At 35.8% G+C, this 20067-nt stretch overlaps 1 protein-coding gene across 2 annotated transcripts in view; it reads right to left on the bottom strand.

The window, feature by feature from the left end:
- The window catches only part of PPM1B (protein phosphatase, Mg2+/Mn2+ dependent 1B), an 80361-nt gene that overhangs the window by 6083 nt on the left and 54211 nt on the right, over positions 1-20067 (bottom strand). For both annotated transcript variants that reach the window (XM_082671886.1, XM_082671885.1), the window contains exons 3-5: positions 12164-12281; positions 7179-7290; positions 6728-6785 (exon numbers count right to left, since the gene is read on the bottom strand). In XM_082671886.1, the coding sequence (XP_082528012.1) occupies positions 6728-6785; positions 7179-7290; positions 12164-12281 (288 nt within the window). The remainder of the gene's footprint in view (positions 1-6727; positions 6786-7178; positions 7291-12163; positions 12282-20067) is intronic.

Raw genomic sequence — 20067 nt, 5'->3', positions numbered from 1 at the left:
TCACTCTCCATCTGACACATTTATTATTACAGTAATCATCTGTTTCTGTGAATTGCTGTAATAGTGGTAGTTGGGGAGAGAAAAGTAGTTGCTTTATAAAAAACACATTAAAACCCAAACTGTAAATTAAGTAGGGATGGATTTACAATGGCCAATTGAAAAGAATTTGAGTTAATGACCACATTTAAGTCATTTTATATTATAGCAAATTACAGTTTCTTATTGTGCTAGATAGACAATGGATGGGTGAAACCTCTTCCCCAGCCATTTCATTTGATTCCTCAAAATAATGTTATACAACTCTCTCATGGATTCTCATTAATATCAGAAAAGGAATCTATTGTTTAGCTGCACCTTCTTTACCTGAATTCACACACAAAGCACATCACGTTTATAGATTTACCACAGCAATTAATTCCACCTTGCAACTGTTCACAAGTCTCTCCAAATCTCTGTAAAATCTCTGAGATAAAGATAATTTCGATTCCTTTCTGTATCCTCCCTACCACCTAGAGAAGGAAAATTAATGCCTGTGGCTAAGAACTTTAATATACATAATCTCATTTAATCCTTACAGGTACCCTACGTAATAGATACTGCAACTCTAGTTTTTATAAGTGAAGAAACTAAGGCTCAGAAAGATTTAAGTTATTTGTCAGGGTAACAATGCTAGTAAGTGACAGAACTCAGATTTCTGTACAGGTGTAATTAACATCAATGTCCCTCTGAATGTTCTTTTGAATACACTATGGTAACAGTTGTTGCATACTAAGTGCCTCATATAAATAGACACTTACTAAATAAATATTGGTTAAAATTATTGTAGAACTGGACCACAAATTATTTCATATTGAAGTCTATAATGCATTTCCTTGTCACAGAAAAATTAATAAAATTATAGGACAAAAAAATCATATTAGATGGGATGGTTTAAATTATTCTGCAAAATAAATTTAAGGCAATTACAGAAATGGGAATTTAGGACTTTTCCCTCAGATTTTGTTTTTAAGGTTTTACTGTCATCTAGACTTACACAGCTTGAGAATCAAATTTCTCATTATGAAAACACTGCCTTACACCAAAGAAGACACAGGAATATGGATACATCAAGCAGAGGGCAAAGAGAAGGGGGGAAAAATTTTTTTAAATGGAATTTAACTAGCTAATATTTATTTGCAGCAATTTTTAAAAAATAGTTGTCATTAGTGAAATTCTTCAAATGATTAGCTAAAACAGTGGAGAGAAAGTGAAGAATGCTAGTATATTTACTATGTTTTTTGGAGTCCCATGCCCTGCTTATCAGGTTAAAAATAATTTTTAGAAGATTCTCAAATATGACTTCATGAGATACAATTAACAGTGACTAATAAAGAATCTAATAAATTATGTTATCTTCAAGGATCATGTAAACTTCAATCAATCTGAAATAATTTTAAAAAGTCACTTAAATGGTCAAGACCACATAGCTACAAGAAGTGGTATGTCAAATGACACCTTAAAAAATAGTGACTAGGGCTTCCCTGGTGGCGCAGTGGTTGAGAGTCCGCCTGCCGATGCAGGGGACACAGGTTCGTGCCCCGGTCCGGGAAGATCCCACATGCCACGGAGTGGCTGGGCCCGTGAGCCATGGCTGCTGAGCCTGCGCCTCCGGAGCCTGTGCTCCGCAACGGGAGAGGCCACCACAGTGAGAGGCCCGCGTACCGCAAAAAAAAAAAAAAAAAGAATAAAAAAAAAATAGTGACTAAAATTAGTGCATTTTCAAACAGTGTAGGTAGGTCTTCTCCATAAAAATGCTTTGACAAGTGAAAAAGTAAACAAGAAACAATTTACAAAAAACCTAGTATTCACAAAATCCTAAAACTGTGATATAAAAATATAATTGATCTATTTGAAATAAAATTTAAAAGAAGACTGTATATAAAACTTAATAATGTGAAAACAGAACAGGGAGATTTTGGGGGGCTTTTGTCCTGTCTTCCCTCCCCTTCTCAAAATCCAAATGCCTTAAAATGTTTTTTTAGTTAGAATAAAAATGAGTATTTAAATGAAAAATAACTAATAAGACACTGGGCTTCACTACTTAGTCTCAACAAGTTTATAAAATATTCCTCATCAAAAAACAGAGTATTTTAAGACTATTAAACATGAGATTCACTAAAGAACGGGAAATGATTTTTCTTGCACAACAGACAGAGGTGGGGGTACAGACACATATGTAATCTCTAAATATCTTAAAAAGGCTGCATGGAAAGGTGTAAAGGGAATAGTTTTTGGAGTCATTCTGAGTTAGATTCAAATTCTGGCTACTCGATTTATCTAGCTTTGCAACCTGGGCAAGCTACTCTGCACCAATTCTTAGTCTTCTCTGTAAGAGAAGGGTTTTGAGGAGATTACCTATAACTAATATTTAGATATAGATATATAGATATGACTTAGCACAAGTAGGAGTTGGGTAAATACAAGTTCCCCCTTTATCATTGGAAAATCATCAACTTACATAGCTACCTGATCAGTGGTATACTGATTCAAAAGCATCTTAAGTCTCCATTGAGGGAAGAAGTGAACCTTTTGGCATGGAAAATATAAAGCTCAAAAAATAAACTTTCCTTCTAATTAGTAACCTCATATTATTTTTTAAAATACATGACTTAAAGATAGTCTTAGCCATATATACACTACCAAATGTAAAATAGATAGCTAGTGGGAAGCAGTTGCATAGCACAGGGACATCAGCTAGGTGCTTTGTGACCACCTAGAGGGGTGGAATAGGGAGAGTGGGAGGGAGGCTCAAGAAGGAGGGGATACAGGGATATATGGGTACATACAGGTGATTCACTTTGTTATACAGAGGAAGCTACCACAATACTGTAAAGTAATTACATTCCAATAAAGATGTAAAAAAAAAAAAAGATAGTCTTGCAAACTACTAGAAAGAAAGAAACAGAAATATTTCTAACTTAACTAGTATTTATTGAGCTCTCAGTGTATGCCAGGTGAGAGAGCTCAGCACTGCTGTAGGTGCTGTGATATAGCCATAAACAAATCAGATGAAGTCCCAGATCCCAAAGAATTTAAATTCTAGTAATAAAACCAGACTAGCATTTTTTTAGATAAACAAGGACTTACTGTATAGCATAGGGAACTATATTCAATATCTTATAATACCCTATAACGGAAAAGAATCTGAAAAAGAATATATATATGTAAATACATAAACAAAACAGAAAACTGTGTATCACTTTGCTGTACACCTAAAACTAACCCAACACTGTAAATCAACTATTCTTCAATTAAAAACAAGCTAACTAGCATTTTAAAAGAAGGGCAGTCGGGGGAGGGGGGATTCCAGAGCCCTACCTTATATAACAACTTAAAGCAAAATGCAGTTTTACTTTTTCTGATCCTCTGGGTGATTATTCTTTTGGGAGTCACAGACTCCTCTGAGGAACTAATGAAAACCACAGACTTACTCTAAATCATTAAATAATGTGTATGCACACACATAAATACATTTGCAAAAACTTTTGGGGGATTCACGAACCCCTTTATTAAGAATTCATGCTTAACTCTTTTCTACAGATTTTGATTTTAAAGCTGGGAAAATATCAGTATTGCTTATATTAAGAAGACTGAACATATTCCAGAAAGTTGAACTAAAAAACAAAAATTTAGTAAAGCAACTTAAGAAGAGTCCCCTAAATAATGAACTTTCTGAATATATTTTAAATGATTTACTTTGACTTATATCCAACTGAGCTTTTAAAAATACTTTTATTAATCAAAAGATTTTTTTAATATAAGAAAAATGAATAAATCCCTATTTCTAATGGTACTACTTATAGGCATTCACAGCAGAACAATTCTATCTTGGACATAAAGTAGACATTTTAGGAATCTAAATAATCTCTGATTTACTCTGATGAGCATTCATTTTTTAAAAAATATCTGAATAAAAAATTATTTTTGTTATTTAAAAAAATAACACCTCCCAACTCTCTCCTCCTCTGTATTTCTACCATACCTCTGTCTTTCCCATTCTGCAAGTTAACTACATCAGCCCCTGCCACTGTGTACTTCCTGGCAGCATCTTCCGCATGGCACGGATCTAACCAAGCTGAGAAGCATTTATGGAGCACTTCTGTGTCTAACTCACTGCTATCGTAGGTAAAGTTAAGAGCTAAGAATTTAATCAAACCTCTATAAGTTCTTCAGTTTTCTGTTTCTTTTGTACTTTTTAGTACATTTCTTCTACTTGTGATTATGGTTCAACATTTTTCTAAGATTGTGATTATTCTGAAAGGGTAAAGTAATGTTTCCCAAAATAGGATTCTGGGCTGCAAAAGTGAGTTTTTACAGTAAACAAGGAAGTTTCTCTAATCCACACATCTATCTACTAATGATGAGTTTATACTTATCATCTCTGTGATCATTTCACAACTACTTGACTTCCAGCAACTCTTTAATCTAATATTGCATATGTTTCTAACAGATTAAAATACCAGATACTCCTTTGAGTCTGTCATTCTTATGCTGCAAACACAGGGTGGCTCTACACTCTAAAATACAAAGTTCAAAAGGTGTGTCCAGTCTCTTCACAAATACTTCTGGCATCCTGAATTCTTATTTTTCACCATAGCAATTCTCTGCTCTAGCCAAAACGATGTCCTCTCTTTCAAAGATAGCTTAAACTTTGTTCTTGCCTTGACCATCCATGTGAACTATCATCATCCTCCTTTACTTTCTGCCATTCAAACCATTCTTCAAAACCAATCTTTTCTCTGAAAATCTGACTTCCCAAGCAATCACTGTACAATTCACATGGCAATTAATCACATTCTGTATTTTGTCATTTCTTTTTATCCTTTAGTAAATGATGTGAAACCCTTTTATTAATTAATTTGTATGTTTATATCTACACTGCCAGGTGCATTGAGAGTAGGGATGGGGGACCATGCCTTGTTTCATAGTCTCCTCCCATATCAATTCATTACACGGTGGATTGTCAGTGTTTAGTCTTAGAAAGCTTATATATAAAGGTGATTAACTACACATCCCCTTAATTTATAGTCATATAATAATGGTCTTTAAGGCCAGTTTTATATCCTGAGCATCTCTTCTGAGTTTCATGGTTCTGTTGCCTATTTATTCACTGTTTATATAGCTACTATGTACAATAAGTATTTTCTATTTTTTAAAAAAGTTTAAAATTCATCCTTGGTAGATGTTAAACAGAAATTCTGGGTTACAAACTTTTTTTTTTGGAGTAAAAGCTGCCAACGTTCTTGAGAGACCAAGAAATCCAGCAAGTATATTATGAAATAATTTTTTCAGATTACACACTGGGGTTGCATTTTCAAACACATGAGGGAACAGGAGTACTTACATGGCTAATAATGAATCAATAACTATTTGAGGTCTCATTTCCTCCAAACCTGGCGATGGGTGCTGTGTGGAACCTATAATCTAGCTGAAGAGGTAAGACTCTCTTTACTCTACCTCCCAATTACTACCATCTTTTTAGTTGTATCAACATCTTATCCTCACTTGTTTGGTTTAGGGTTCTTCAAATGCATCACATGACATATCTTTATTTTTAATTTCCACATCTTTGTATACAATTCTTAATACTTTAAGGGACGTGCCACAAAAGAGTCTCAGAATCACTGCTCCAGGCCAAGGTATAAATTCTGTTATTAGCAATATATAGTATCATTTATTCAACTAACTAAAATGCATTAATTATAAAAATTACCCTTTTTATCAGTATAACTTTTATTGTTAAGAAAAAAGAAATTATATGATATTGCTGTACAATAATGAACTCTGGAAAACAATGCAATTGAGATGATACATAATTTCTACCAGTGGCTGATGTCTCTCTCAAGACCTGCCAAGAGGAGCTAGAGACTTGGAGGGTGAGTCTATTTCTTCTCAACAAGTTTCATTACTATGTTTGGCTCCCTTAAATCTCTGAAGCATACATGTTAAAATTAAGTTGTTCATTTTTAGATGCCCAAAAACTTGAAAACTCATAATCTGTCTCTGATTGAAAACTCATAACTTGTCTATGAGAAGACAGTTAGTTGAATTACTGACTTTGAAATTTAGGGCAGTTTTTTTAAAAAGGACACTGTTTTGCCTGCTCGTACTAGTATTAAAATAAAACAAAAAACTTACACAGGAGCAGCTGATCAGTATTTCTAAGGAAGGTAAAGGGACAAAGAGTTTTGCTCTGATGAAGCACAGCAGGATACAACAAAATGGTTATCCCAGTTCAACAGATATACCCACAGCACAACAAGAATGTTAAAAATGAATTATCCTCAGGTGTTCAACTGGGCACAAAGGGGCACTGAAAGGTAAAGGTCTACTCTTTAAAATAATAACATCACTATTGCTAACTTCCAGTGATGCTAACAGCCTGCTGGAGGAGAAATTGACATATTTAAAAGCACATTCTTTGTTTGCCTCAAAATTAATATTTAAGGGAGAAAGAGAAGGAAAGGCAGACATACAGGGAAGAAGTAAGTACAGCCCACACAAAAAGGTATTTGATGCCCATTAAATGAAAACAAACCTATCTACAAAACAGAACTTTATCTCTACCTTCCACTTCAATATATTTCCTTTAATTTTAACTGACTCCTTAAAACGAAAAGCAGTCATAATTTCCAGTATTTGTATTATAAAATTATTTAAAATACTTAAGAAATAAAATAAAGCTTACCCCATCACTTTCTCTATGTGGATTCAGCCTACTATAAACAGCTTCAATAACATTGCGCCTAAAAAGAAATATGCTTTAGTTTTATTAAATTACATACAGTTGTTAAGCTTCTGAGTATTTTAAATAATACTTCGTATCTTAACTACACTCAAAAATTAATTGCTTCATTAAATACCTGCCAAGAACATAATATCTGCATTTCACTCAGAACTTGATCCTGCACAATCCATTTGTTCTCATTTACCAAGGAAAGAAGGACCTTCATCCTCAAACAGTATAATAAATAATGCCTTGAAAAGAAAATCTCTTCTCGATGAAATTTTAGAGTTCTTCTCTAGTATAAGAACTATCAACCCATTTCATCTTTAGATAATTGATGTACTTCTTACCAAAAATTATTTAATTACTAACTATAAATGAAGTCAAAATTTGTTCTTTTTCTTCTACTTACTTGCCGGCAAGACCTCCCCCAGGAGGCAAATTCGGGATATTTTCTGCAGACAAGATGCGCATGACATGGGCAAGATCAGGCATTCCTTCCTCACCAGACTTCTCCATAATTTCTGTAGGTTTTTAAAAAGAGTTCCTAAATTAATGTGATAACTCAGAATTCACACAGTGAAACAAGAGGTACTATTTGGTAGTACCTATTTTAAAATATAAAATGCAAATATTACCTTACTATCACAACACAAGGAACAAAAAAAGTAAGATAAAAAGTTATTTGCATATATATACTCATTTTAGCATTATTCATAAAAGCAGAAACTGGAACAAATTAAATGTCCAATAAAAGGACAGTTAAGAAAATTTTGGTATAGTCACTGAGTGAAATGGTTTATAATCAGTAAAAATGATCCCTATGAGCACAGCACAGCCACATGGAAAAACACTTTTGATCTATTATTTTATGTAAAAATGTAAAAGTTATTAATGCTATAATTACAGGAAAACAAAAGCAATGGAAAGATAAGGACTATAAGAAGGGAAAAATTAAAAACTGTTTTATAGGTTTTTTGATACTTAGTTGCGTTCCACAATTTATTTAAAACAGAAAAGGAAAATAAATCTCAGAACTTGCTAATACTTAGAACAAAATAAAACATTTCCATGTTTCACTTATATTTACAATTTATGGAAAACAGATTTTTAAAGCATGATCATTTGGCCAGTATTAAGACATAAAATCCTCAAAAATCAGACAACAGCAAACTTACTTTTAAGACAACAAAAAAGCAGAGTCCTAAGCAGCCCTCAAGATGCAAACTCCAAACTGTTTCCCATGTGTCCCTCACAGGGACTTCACTGTGACCTTGATTTTCACTGCTCCCATTCAACTCTGCTCCGACTCCTACCTGTATCTCCAAAGGTTGCTATTCAAAGAAACCTTCTAGATTTTCACATATACTTCCTCCCTTGGTTTGCAACACTTTTTACATCAATCCAACCAGCCTCTTTGTATGGTTAAAGTGTATTTATACTTCAGGTTTCAACTTTATGTGTCACTTTCTCAAATTCTTCTCTGACCCACACCTGGCATAGGTGTATTGCTAGATACTCCAACTGTACATGATATTTACTAGATCACGGACCGCAAGCTTCATGAAGGCAGGACTGTAATTTTTCTATGTTACACTTGTATCTCTACAGTGCAGCGTTTCTCAGCCTCAGCACTACTGATGTTTTTGACAATTTTTTGTGAAGGCTGTCCTATGCATTGCAGAATGTTAAGCAATATCCTGGCCTCACTCACTGGACGCTAGTGGTACCCTCTCAGTCTGAGACCAAAAGTGTCTCCAGACATTGCCACATGTCTCATGAGGGACAAAATCCATCCTCCTCCCCACACCGGCCACTGAGAACCACTGCAGTCTAGCACTTCACCAGCCAATTTTCACAACCCACTGGTGCCCCTGCAGTCCAGTCCTCCACCATCATCTGCCACCTGCTTTAATGCATGATTCCTAATTGGTCTCTTGGCTTCCTCTCTTGTCCACTCTTTACAATCTCTTCTTCACATGGCAACTGAGAGAGATCCTTCTAAAAGTCAGATCAAGGGACTTCCCTGGTGGCACCGTGGTTAAGAATCAGCCTGCCAATGCAGGGGACACGGGTTCGACCCCTGGTCTGGGAAGATCCCACATGCTGGGAAGCACCTATGCCCATGCGCCACAACTACTGAGCCTGCGCTCTAGAGCCCGCGAGCCACAACTACTGAGCCCGCATGCCACAACTACTGAAGCCTGCGCACCTAGAGCCCGTGCTCTGCCCCAAGAGAAGCCACTGCAATGAGAAGCACATGCACTGCAAAGAAGAACAGACCCCGCATTCCACTAGAGAAAGCCTGCACACAGCAACGAAGACCCAATGCAGCCAAAAATAAATAAATAAATAAAATAAATTTATATAAAAAAAAGGTCAGGTCACGTCACTCTCACACTCTTCCAGTGACTTCCCAGCACCATTTGAATGAAGTCCAAAGACCTCATTTTAGTCTGCAGAGCCCTACATGATCTGCTTCTTAGCAATCTCTCTTCATCTTTCACTTTTCCACCAGCTCATTCTCATCTAGCCACACACTCTAAGCATATTCCCTCCTCAGTCCTTGTTGCTCCCTTTGCTGGAATGTTCCTCCCCAGATAGCCACTCTCTTCCATATATAGGTATCTGCTCAAATGTTTTTCCTCAGAGAACTGCCTAACCAATATTCCTTGTTACTGTCTGCTTACTGTTATTTTTCTTCTATTAAAAAAAAAAAAGGTCTCTACTACGTTATAAACTCCATGAGATCAAGAATGTATTTGTTTTGTTTTCTGCTGCATTCCCAGTAACACACATGCTCAGGGACAGCTGAAGAAATGAATACATGTAGAAGGTATTCACCAAATATCTAATCAATTTAGGTTAAAGGCTATTCCCTGTTTAACATTATACCTCCCCTCTGCATTCCCAATAAAAACACATACAAAGACTTGCCAATACACAGAATGATTTCACCTCAAAATTTTAATGTCAGATTACATGATCTAAAACCCTAATAGAAATATAATGCTCTTGAACAACGCTACCTTATAAAAAAGAAGTTAGGTACCAAGGCATATTGATTTGTAGTGGCTGCTTTTTCAATGATTTTTAAGTGTTTTTTGATTGAATGATTAATAATCAAGTATCTACCATAGCCCCCAAGACCATATCATATTATTACATATCTGTCATCTTTGCCATATAACATATATTTTGGAAACTTTAAAACTATACAGAAGAAAATTAATATTAAATGTTAACCCACATTGAGCTGAACTGACCACACATTTAAGAAATTAAAATTTAGGGGGCTTCCCTGGTGACACATTGGTTAAGAATCCACCTGCCAATGCAGGGGACATGGGTTCGAGCCCTGGTCCGGAAAGATCCCACATGCCGCGGAGCAAGTGAGCCCGTGCGCCACAACTACTGAGCTGCGCTCTAGAGCCCGCATGCCACAACTATTGAAGCCTGCGCACCTAGAGCCCATGCTCTGCAACAAGAGAAACCACTGCAATGAGAAGCTTGCGTGCTGCAACAAAGACCCAATGCATCCATAAATGAATGAATGAATAAACAAACAAATAAACAGAAGAAATTAAAATTTAGCTGTTATAGAAGAGTTTATAAAACCTACAGTTTGCTGAGGACTTAGGCACCGTACCAGGTACTTAAAGTTATCTCATTTATTATTAAAACAAACTGTATGGTTGGTGTTTTTACCTTTAGTTCACAATAAAGAAACTGGAGCCTTAAGAGATTAGGCAAGTTGGTTGAGTCATATAACTAGTAATTGACCAAATTTTAGAGTTCTTCCCCAAATGAAAACTATTTAGTTTCTTCTTTGTGAATGAAGAAATAGGACAATAAGAAAATTCAATAGATAGCTAGTGGGAAGCAGCTGCATAGCACAGGGAGATCAGCTAGGTGCTTTGTGACCACCTAGAGGGGTGGGATAGGGAGGGTGGGAGGGAGGGAGATGCAAGAGGGAAGAAATATGTGAACATATGTATATGTATAACTGATTCACTTTGTTATAAAGCAGAAACTAACACACCATTGTAAAGCACTTATACTCCAATAAAGATGTTTAAAAAAAAAAAAAGAAAGAAAATTCTTCTTGCTTTCTGGTAAAGTTGAGCCAGCAATCCCCCACCCAAATACACTAGACCTTTTAGAAAACGTGTATTATTAAAAACTCCTATAAACAGCTCCTCTTAATAATTATGATATTATCAACAGGAATAAGAGTGCCTCTGACATTGTCTTCAAAGTGTTCCCACATTTCTTATCTTTCCATTACCCTGAAAACAGAACTCACTGACAATTCAGAGCTGAAGAAATTGCAGACCAACAAAAACAAAACCTTTATGCACCTTTGTTTATGGTGTGTGGCTAGATAGCTGTAAAGCTAGAAAAGATACATCTGTCCCCGCTCTCTAAATCTGCAAGAGAAGGTAGTTTTCCTTTGGTAATTACACATTTGAAATTGCAAATTTTTGCATTTCAAAACTATTACCAATTACTATAGCTACTGTTCATCTAAAACATGACTCGTAATAGGACAAATCTGACAAGCTGACTACAACATAATCATTAATTATATCATTCAAGTGTACTATTAAAAAATAATAATAATCAAGCCATAACGGTGTTAGGAAAAAATATAGGTCAATATGTAACACTGAACTCTGCTCAATATTATGTAACAACCTAAATGGGAAAAGAATTTGAAAAAGAATAGATACATGCACATGTGTAACTGAATCACTTTGCTGTAAACCTGAAACTATCACAACATTGTTAATCAACTATACTCCAATATAAAATAAAAAGTTAAAAATATATAAAACAAAATTTTACATTTTGTTCCAAAAAAAAAAATGTAACCCTGAATTGAGGAAAGAACTTTGTTAAGAATGATATCAAGGCAAAATAAATAAATAAAACTGACATAATATAACTTCATAAAAAGTAATTTTATATCTAAAAAGCAGCACATATAAAATCAAAATGAAGTATTAAGTTGGAGATCCTGTCACAGACTCTAACATGTATTCTCTATCAGGGTAACCACTAAATGAATATTTAAAAGGATGTATAACTGATAAGCAAATGCAGGGATGAAATGGAATGGAAAATACTGATTAACCCAAAAGGGACGGAAGGAGAAAAAGGGAAAAAGAACAGATGGAACATATGTAAACAAGTAAGATAACAGATTTAAACCCAAACGAATTAGCAAATTATGTTGAAGATAAAGAGACTAGGTTTTCCTCTCCCTCATTCCTGAATAATAATTTATTTTTAGTCCAAAAGCTGCAGGAAATTTTAAAAGAACTATTTGATAAACAAGGAATAATAATCTTCCTTTCCTTCTAAATAATAAAAAAAAAAAAGCATCTGTCTTACCTTCCACCCGTGATTCCAAGTACTTATCCAACTCTGAGTCTTTTCTCATTGCTTCATCTGAGACCTTGGGGGCATTTGAAAAGCAAACTAGTACAATACTCATGTTATCTCGACTTCCCTGTATATTAAAAAAAAGAAAAAGAAAAATTATACTTCAATAGTCTACCAACTTTCTATTATTTACTTCAAAACATTTAATTACAATAAGCAATTACTTATTTAATCATCTAGAATGTACACCTTCAACACATTCATTTTCATTCCAAAGAACTATTTGAAGCACACCCTGAAGAAACAAGGACTCCAGGTATGCATAGATCATAATTATTTTATGACTTTTGATTCCGTGTACCTTTTCTTATCCACCACCATTCCACAACCTGAGAAATGAAGATATCTTCACATATATTAAATCTTCTAAAAACTTTGTTTCCCACTCAAGATTGCATATTCCCAAAGTGACTTAAGCCCCAAATGCATCCTCCCAAAGAAATATACATTATTTTCCTAGCTAATTAACCTGCATCAGAGCAGTGCTACTGAAACTCTATTGAACTGACTTGGCTGAAAATTGTTGATCATTAGGATACCCAAGACACTAAAATGAACAAGCAGAGAAGAAAAGTTAAACTGGAAACTCTTCTGAGGGTACACTATCAAACAATCAAACTGAGATACACTGTAGTCAGATGTAATAACTTTTGAAGAAATGACATCAGACTGTTACACAGAATTACAGTGTAAGGATTTGTAGAGAGTAGCTAAAACTGCTAATTTAAGGACAAATTTTACTGCTGCCTTTTTAATCACACCATCACAAAAGGAAAAGGAAACAATATATAGTACTCTATTACCGTGAGACTATAAGCAGTAAATTTAAAACATTTTCTCACTAGTTTTCTTATAGGTATATTACTTTTATTGAGTTTTTTTTTAGAACAAAATGAAACTGTTCTTGGAATAGTGATTTTTTTAACTCCTTTTTTTTTTTTGCGGTACGTGGGCCCCTCACTGCTGGGGCCTCTCCCGTTGTGGAGCACAGGCTCCGGACGCAGGCTCAGCGGCCATGACTCATGGGCCCAGCCGCTCTGTGGCATGTGGGATCTTCCTGGACTGGGGCACGAACCCGTGTCCCCTGCATCGGCAGGCGGACTCTCAACCACTGTGCCACCAGGGAAGCCCATTAACTCCCTTTTTAAAATTTTATTCACCACTCTAAGAAACTAAGTCAATGGCGGTGGGATTTGCCAACCCAAGTGAAAAGAGCCAAGGTCACACCCATGCTAGTCTAGTCTTTTCAGTCATCATGGCCAGAATCTAGGCAGGCATTGTTTGGTTAAGACTTGCCACCTTTTTGGGACCCACATGACATAGCCAAAGATAGGCAGGTCTTGAAAAACTTCTGCCACAATCTCCTAAAACTCAGTGGAGCAAAGTTTGAAGGCACTAAAGGCTGGGTCTTAAGAAGGCTTCAAAAAGAATAACCCTCTGCACAGAATTCTGATGCTTTAGTAGAAAGAATCATGATGAGTATATAACCCAGTTCTCAATATCTGGAAAAAGAATTAGGATTTCCAAATTGGCCCAAAAGAATTTTACTCCTTAATGAAACCCACCAAAACTTGCATAATGACTTAATATTAGAAATACTACACTGGCTATATGAAAAAAAAAAAAAAATATATATATATATATATGAAGATATACACACACATATCCCACATATAAACCCTATGGTTCCAAACAGCAATACATTCCACAGGAATCAGGATTTACCATATAAATTCAGGTCAGGCAAAATCTTTATACCACAGATATTCAAGAATCAAGCATCACTTGAATGCCAATGATTATTTTTTAAAGCAATTTCATGAATAAACAGAATTCACACCTTACATTTTTAGAAATCCAGTTTCTTCTAACCATTCTCTATTTTGTTAACAACAGCATGATTGTTTAGCCATTCCTAATCAATCTATCTATATAGTTTCCATTAGATTTTTATAAGTTATAAAACATACATCTTATCATTTGGAAAATTAACTAAAAGATAGTTTCAAGAAGTTTAAAAGATATTTAAAGGAAATAATTTAGTACCCAAAGTATATTTAAAGTACCCAAAGATATTTAAAGGAAATAATTTAGATGTTAGGTGTTAACCTTGGCACGTGTGATTTCAATGATGGTGTTTCTATTTCTACATAAAGAGGATTTTCCCCTAAACACAAAGTATGAGTGTGTTTCAGTAATTTTTATACAGCAATTGAAAAAGATACTTCCCTTTATGCCTCTTCAGTTTTCTAGAGATAAATCATCCTTGCATATTCAGTATAAATTTTCTGCAAATTCCAGAATTGAAATGTGATTCAAAAAAAAAAATCAAGTTGAACAACTAAGGCAATTAGCCAGATGTTTAAAACTAATTATTTCAGCCCCTTTCCATTTTTTAATTTTGACAATAGCACAGCAGTAGTACTCTAAGGAATGAGAGCTTTAATAGACAGTTATAGATCAAAGTAGCCAGTTCCCCTGCTATAAGTAAGGGTATCTAAAATTAATCATTAAATAATTTGATGCTGTTAGCTTTAAAGATGAATGCTGCATGGTCACAAAGAAGTGTTCTGGATCAAGTCTTTACACAGCATATGAAATAGGTTGTGAACAGAATCTCTAACACTACCGAAGTTAGTAAGTGAGTATCTGATAAGTGAACCATAAATATTCCTCATTTTTTAAATCAAATTTTTTAACCTGCAGCTCACTGCAGTTATCTCATTTACACAGAGCTCAAAAACCAGCCAAACTTAAGGAATAGCCCAAATTTTCAGCCATCCATGAAAGATGCATCCTATCATCACTTCCTTTCAAGAATACTCAATTCTCCCACCATTTCTTTATTGCTTGAACCTCTATTTCCCTTCATGCAAATCTACCTCCGTTTCATAACCATCATCAATAGAACTAAAATTTATTGAGGACTGTAAACCAGATACTGTTCATGCACTTGCCAAAAGCTTTACTCTCAGCAACTCCATGAAGAAGATATTATTACCTCTATTTTATAAGATGAACAAACCCAGGCTTTGCACTAAGTGGCAGAGCATAATTCAAATCCCAGCTGTCTGGTTCTAATACCAAACCCGTGGTTCTAAACAGTGTGCCAAGAAGCCCCAGGATGCCACAGTGCACTCAGAGATATTTTAAATGCAGGGGGGGGAAGGGGACGACACAGTGATACTCAACATCTGTGGACACCTCACAAACTAGCTCAAGGTAGTTCACACTTTTAACATTAGACAGCACTATATTCCTCTCAATGACATCCTATTTTTCCAAAGCTGGGGTTCTGGGAGTTACTGTGATTAAAAAGCAAGTCCTCATAAAAGTCAATGTGATACAGGAAACAAGTGTGACAGTGCCTAATGATTCCAAGGTTTGAGAAGTTGTGCATTGTCCAACAGGTGCACACATGTCATCAGTATGTAACTGTAGTTTTTAAAAGAATGAAATAAAACATTTTTTCAATGTATGAGTATTATTTGTTAATTATTTTGTATACTCATTAAGTTTGGCTCTAACTACTTAATACTCATAACTATTAGGTATTAATACGGCTAAGTAGCACTGTAAAAAATCTTACTGAGATACTCAAGACACCATCAACAAAGAAAGTTGGGGGATTTCTACACTACATATACTGTATTTTTACATCCTTCTCTTCCATACTTCAAAAAACCCAGCCACACCCCACTCTAATATTATCTATGTCTACTTTTAAAGTAGCATTATTTATGATCATATTTTCTGAAAACTATAATGGAAAAACTCCTGAGTTCAGGGCTAAACAATTATTTTGGGGGTATACAATTTAAGTACATTTTCCATGTTTTATCAATAATTTGGATTGATATTGCCTTTGGAAAATGTTATTAATTTCCCCTAACTTAATCCAACTATCAGGTATTATATCTCATGTTTCAAAATAAATAAGCTTCTAATAGGTGATATATAAATTGAATTAAGGGAAATCAAATTGTTATTTTTAAAAAATAACTTAAAGGAATATTGACTTTTATGATTTAAGAAAAACAAAGCAGGTGGCAAAGTAACATGCATAACATGATCCATTTCTGTAAAAAGCAAAAAACAAAAAAGGAAAGAAGAGGCCCTGAACCAAGATGGCGGAGTAGAAGGACGTGCTCTCACTCCTTCTTGCGAGAACACCAGAATCACAACTAGCTGCTGGACAATCATCAACAGGAAGATACTGGAACTCACCAAAAAAGATACCCCACATCCAAAGACAAAGGAAAAGCCACAGTGAGATGGTAGGAAGGGCGCAACACAGTAAAATCAAATCCCACAACCGCTGGGTGGGTGACTCACAGACTGGAGAACACTTATACCACAGAAGTCCACCCACTGGAGTGAAGGTTCTGAGCCCCACGTCAGGCTTTCCAACCTGGGGGTCTGGCAACAGGAAGAGGAATTCCTAGAGAATCAGACTTCGAAGGCTAGTGGGATTTGATTGCAGGACATCAACAGGACCGGGGGAAACAGAGACTCCACTCTTGGAGGGCACACACAAAGTAGTTTGTGCATCGAGACCCAGTGGAAGGAGCAGTGACCCCAGGGGAGACTGAACCAGACCTACCTGCTAGTGTTGGTGGGTCTCCTGCAGAGGCGGGGGTGGCTGTGGCTCACTGTGGGGACAAGGACACTGCCAGCAGAAGTTCTGGGAAGTACTCCTGGATGTGAGCCCTCCCAGAGTCAGTCATTAGCCCCACCAAAGAGCCCAGGTAGGCTCCAGTGTTGGGTTGCCTCCGGCCAAACAACCAACATGGAGGCAACCCAGCTCCACCCAACAGCAGTCAAACAGATGAAAGTTTTACTGAGCTCTGCCCACCAGAGCAACAGTCAGCTCTACCCACCACCAGTCCCTCCCATCAGGAAACATGTACAAGCCTCTTAGATAGCCTCATCCACCAGAGGGCAGACAGCAGAAGCAAGAAGAACTACAATCCTGCAGCGTGTGGAACAAAAACCACATTCACAGAAAGATAGACAAGATGAAAAGACAGAGGGCTAAGTACCAGATGAAGGAACAAGATAAAACCCCAGAAAAACAACTAAATGAAGTGGAGATAGGCAACCTTCCAGAAAAAGAATTCAGAAAAATGATAGTGAAGATGATCCAGGACCTCAGAAAAAGAATGCAGGCAAAGATTGAGAAGATGCAAGAAATGTTTAACAAAGACCTAGAAGAATTAAAGAACAAACAAACAGAGATGAAGAATACCATAACTGAAATGAAAACTACACTAGAAGGAATCAATAGCCGAATAACTGAGGCAGAAGAACGGATAAGTGACCTGGAAGACAGAATGGTGGAATTCACTGCTGCAGAACAGAATAAAAGAAAAAAGAATGAAAAGAAATGAAGACAGCCTAAGAGACCACTGGAACAACATTAAACGCAACAACATTTGCATTATAGGGGTCCCAGAAGGAGAAGAGAGAGAGAGAAAGGACCAGAGAAAATACTTGAAGGGATTATAATCGAAAACTTCCCTAACATGGGAAAGGAAATAGCCACGCAAGTCCACGAAACGCAGAGAGTCCCATACAGGATAAATCCAAGGAGAAACATGCCGACATAGTAATCAAACTGGCAAAAATTAAAGGCAAAGAAAAATTATTGAAAGCAGCAAGGGAAAAAGGACAAATAACATACAAGGGAACTCCCATAAGGTTAACAGCTGATTTCTCAGCAGAAACTCTACAAGCCAGAAGGAAGTGGCATGGTATACCTAGATGAAAGGGAAGAACCTATAACCAAGATTACTCTACTTGGCAAGGATCTCATTCAGATTTGATGGAGAAATCAAAAGCTTTACAGACAAACAAAAGCTAAGAGAATTCAGCACCACCAAACCAGCTCTACAGCAAATGCTAAAGGAATTTCTCTAACTGGGAAACACAAGAGAAGAAAAGGACCTACAAAAACAAACCCAAAACAATTAAGAAAATGGTCATAGGAACATACGTATCGATAATTACCTTAAACGTGAATGGATTAAATGCTCCAACCAAAAGACACAGGCTTGCTGAATGGATACAAATACAAGACCCATATATATGCTGTCTACAAGAGACCCACTTCAGACTGAGGGGATGGAAAAAGATATTCCATGCAAATGGAAATCAAAAGAAAGCTGGAGTAGCAATACTCATATCAGATAAAATAGACTTTAAAATAAAGAATGTTACAAGAGACAAGGAAGGATACTACATAATGATCAAGGGATCAATCCAAGAAGAAGATATAACAATTATATATGCACCCAGCACAGGAGCAAGTCAATACATAAGGCAACTGCTAACAGCTATAAAACAGGAAATCGACAGTAACACAATAATAGCGGGGGACTTTAACACCTCACTTACACCAATGGACAGATCATCCAAAATGAAAATAAATAAGGAAACAGAAGCTTTAAATGACACAATAGACCAGATAGATTTAATTGATATTTATAGGACATTCCATCCAAAAACAGCAGATTACACTTTCTTCTCAAGTGCGCACAGAACATCCTCCAGGATAGATCACATCTTGGGTCACAAATCAAGCCTCAGTAAATTTAAGAAAACTGAAATCATATCAAGCATCTTTTCCGACCACAACGCTATGATATTAGAAATGAATTACAGGGAAAAAAATGTAAAAAACACAAACACATGGAGGCTAAACAATACATTACTAAGTAACCAAGAGATCACGGAAGAAATCAAAGAGGAAATCAAAAAATACCTAGAGACAAATGAAAATGAAAACAAGACGATCCAAAACCTATGGGAAGCAGCAAAAGCAGTTCTAAGAGGGAAGTTTATAGCTATACAAGCTTACATCAAGAAACAAGACAAATCTCAAACAATCTAACCTTACACCTAAAGGAACTAGAGAAAGAACAAACAAAACCCAAAGTTAGCAGAAGGAAAGAAATCATAAAGATCAGAGCAGAAATAAATGAAATAGAAACAAAGAAAACAATAGCAAAGATCAATAGAACTAAAAGCTGGTTCTTGGAAAAGATAAACAAAATTGATAAACCATTAGCCAGACTCATCAAGAAAAAGAGGGAGAGGACTCAAATCAATAAAATTAGAAATAAAAAAGGAGAAGTTACAACAGACACCACAGAAATACAAAGTATCCTAAAAGACTACTACAAGCAACTCTATGCCAGTAAAATGGACAACCTGGAAAAAATGGACAAATTCTTACAAACGTATAACCTTCCAAGACTGAAACAGGAAGAAATAGAAAATATGAACAGACCCAATCACAAGTAATGAAATTGAAACTGTGATTAAAAATCTTTCAACAAACAGCCCAGGACCAGATGGTTTCACAGGTGAATTCTATCAAACATTTAGAGAAGTGCTAACACCCACCCTTCTCAAACTCTTCCAAAAAATTGCAGAGGAAGGAACACTCCCAAACTCATTCTATGAGGCCACCATCACCCTGATACCAAAACCAGACAAAGATACTACAAAAAAAGAAAATTACAGACCAACATCACTGATGAATATAGATGCAAAAAGCAAACAGAATCCAACAACACATTAAAAGGATCATACACCATGATCAAGTGGGATTTTTCCCAGGGATGCAAGGATTCTTCAAAATAAGCAAATCAATCAATGTGATACACCATATTAATAAACTGAAGAAGAAAAATCATATGATGATCTCAATAGATGGAGAAAAAGCTTTTGACAAAATTCAACACCCACTTATGATAAAAACTCCCCAGAAAGTGGGCATAGAAGGAACCTACCTCAACAAAATAGACGCCATATATGAAAAACCCACAGCAAACATCATTCTCAATGGT

Source organism: Grampus griseus, assembly GCF_964374135.1.
Source record: "Grampus griseus genome assembly, chromosome: 15".
Classification (NCBI taxonomy): Eukaryota; Metazoa; Chordata; class Mammalia; order Artiodactyla; family Delphinidae; genus Grampus; species Grampus griseus.
The sequence above is the reverse complement of the archived record's forward strand: the minus strand, read 5'-3'. Positions and strand labels throughout refer to the sequence as shown.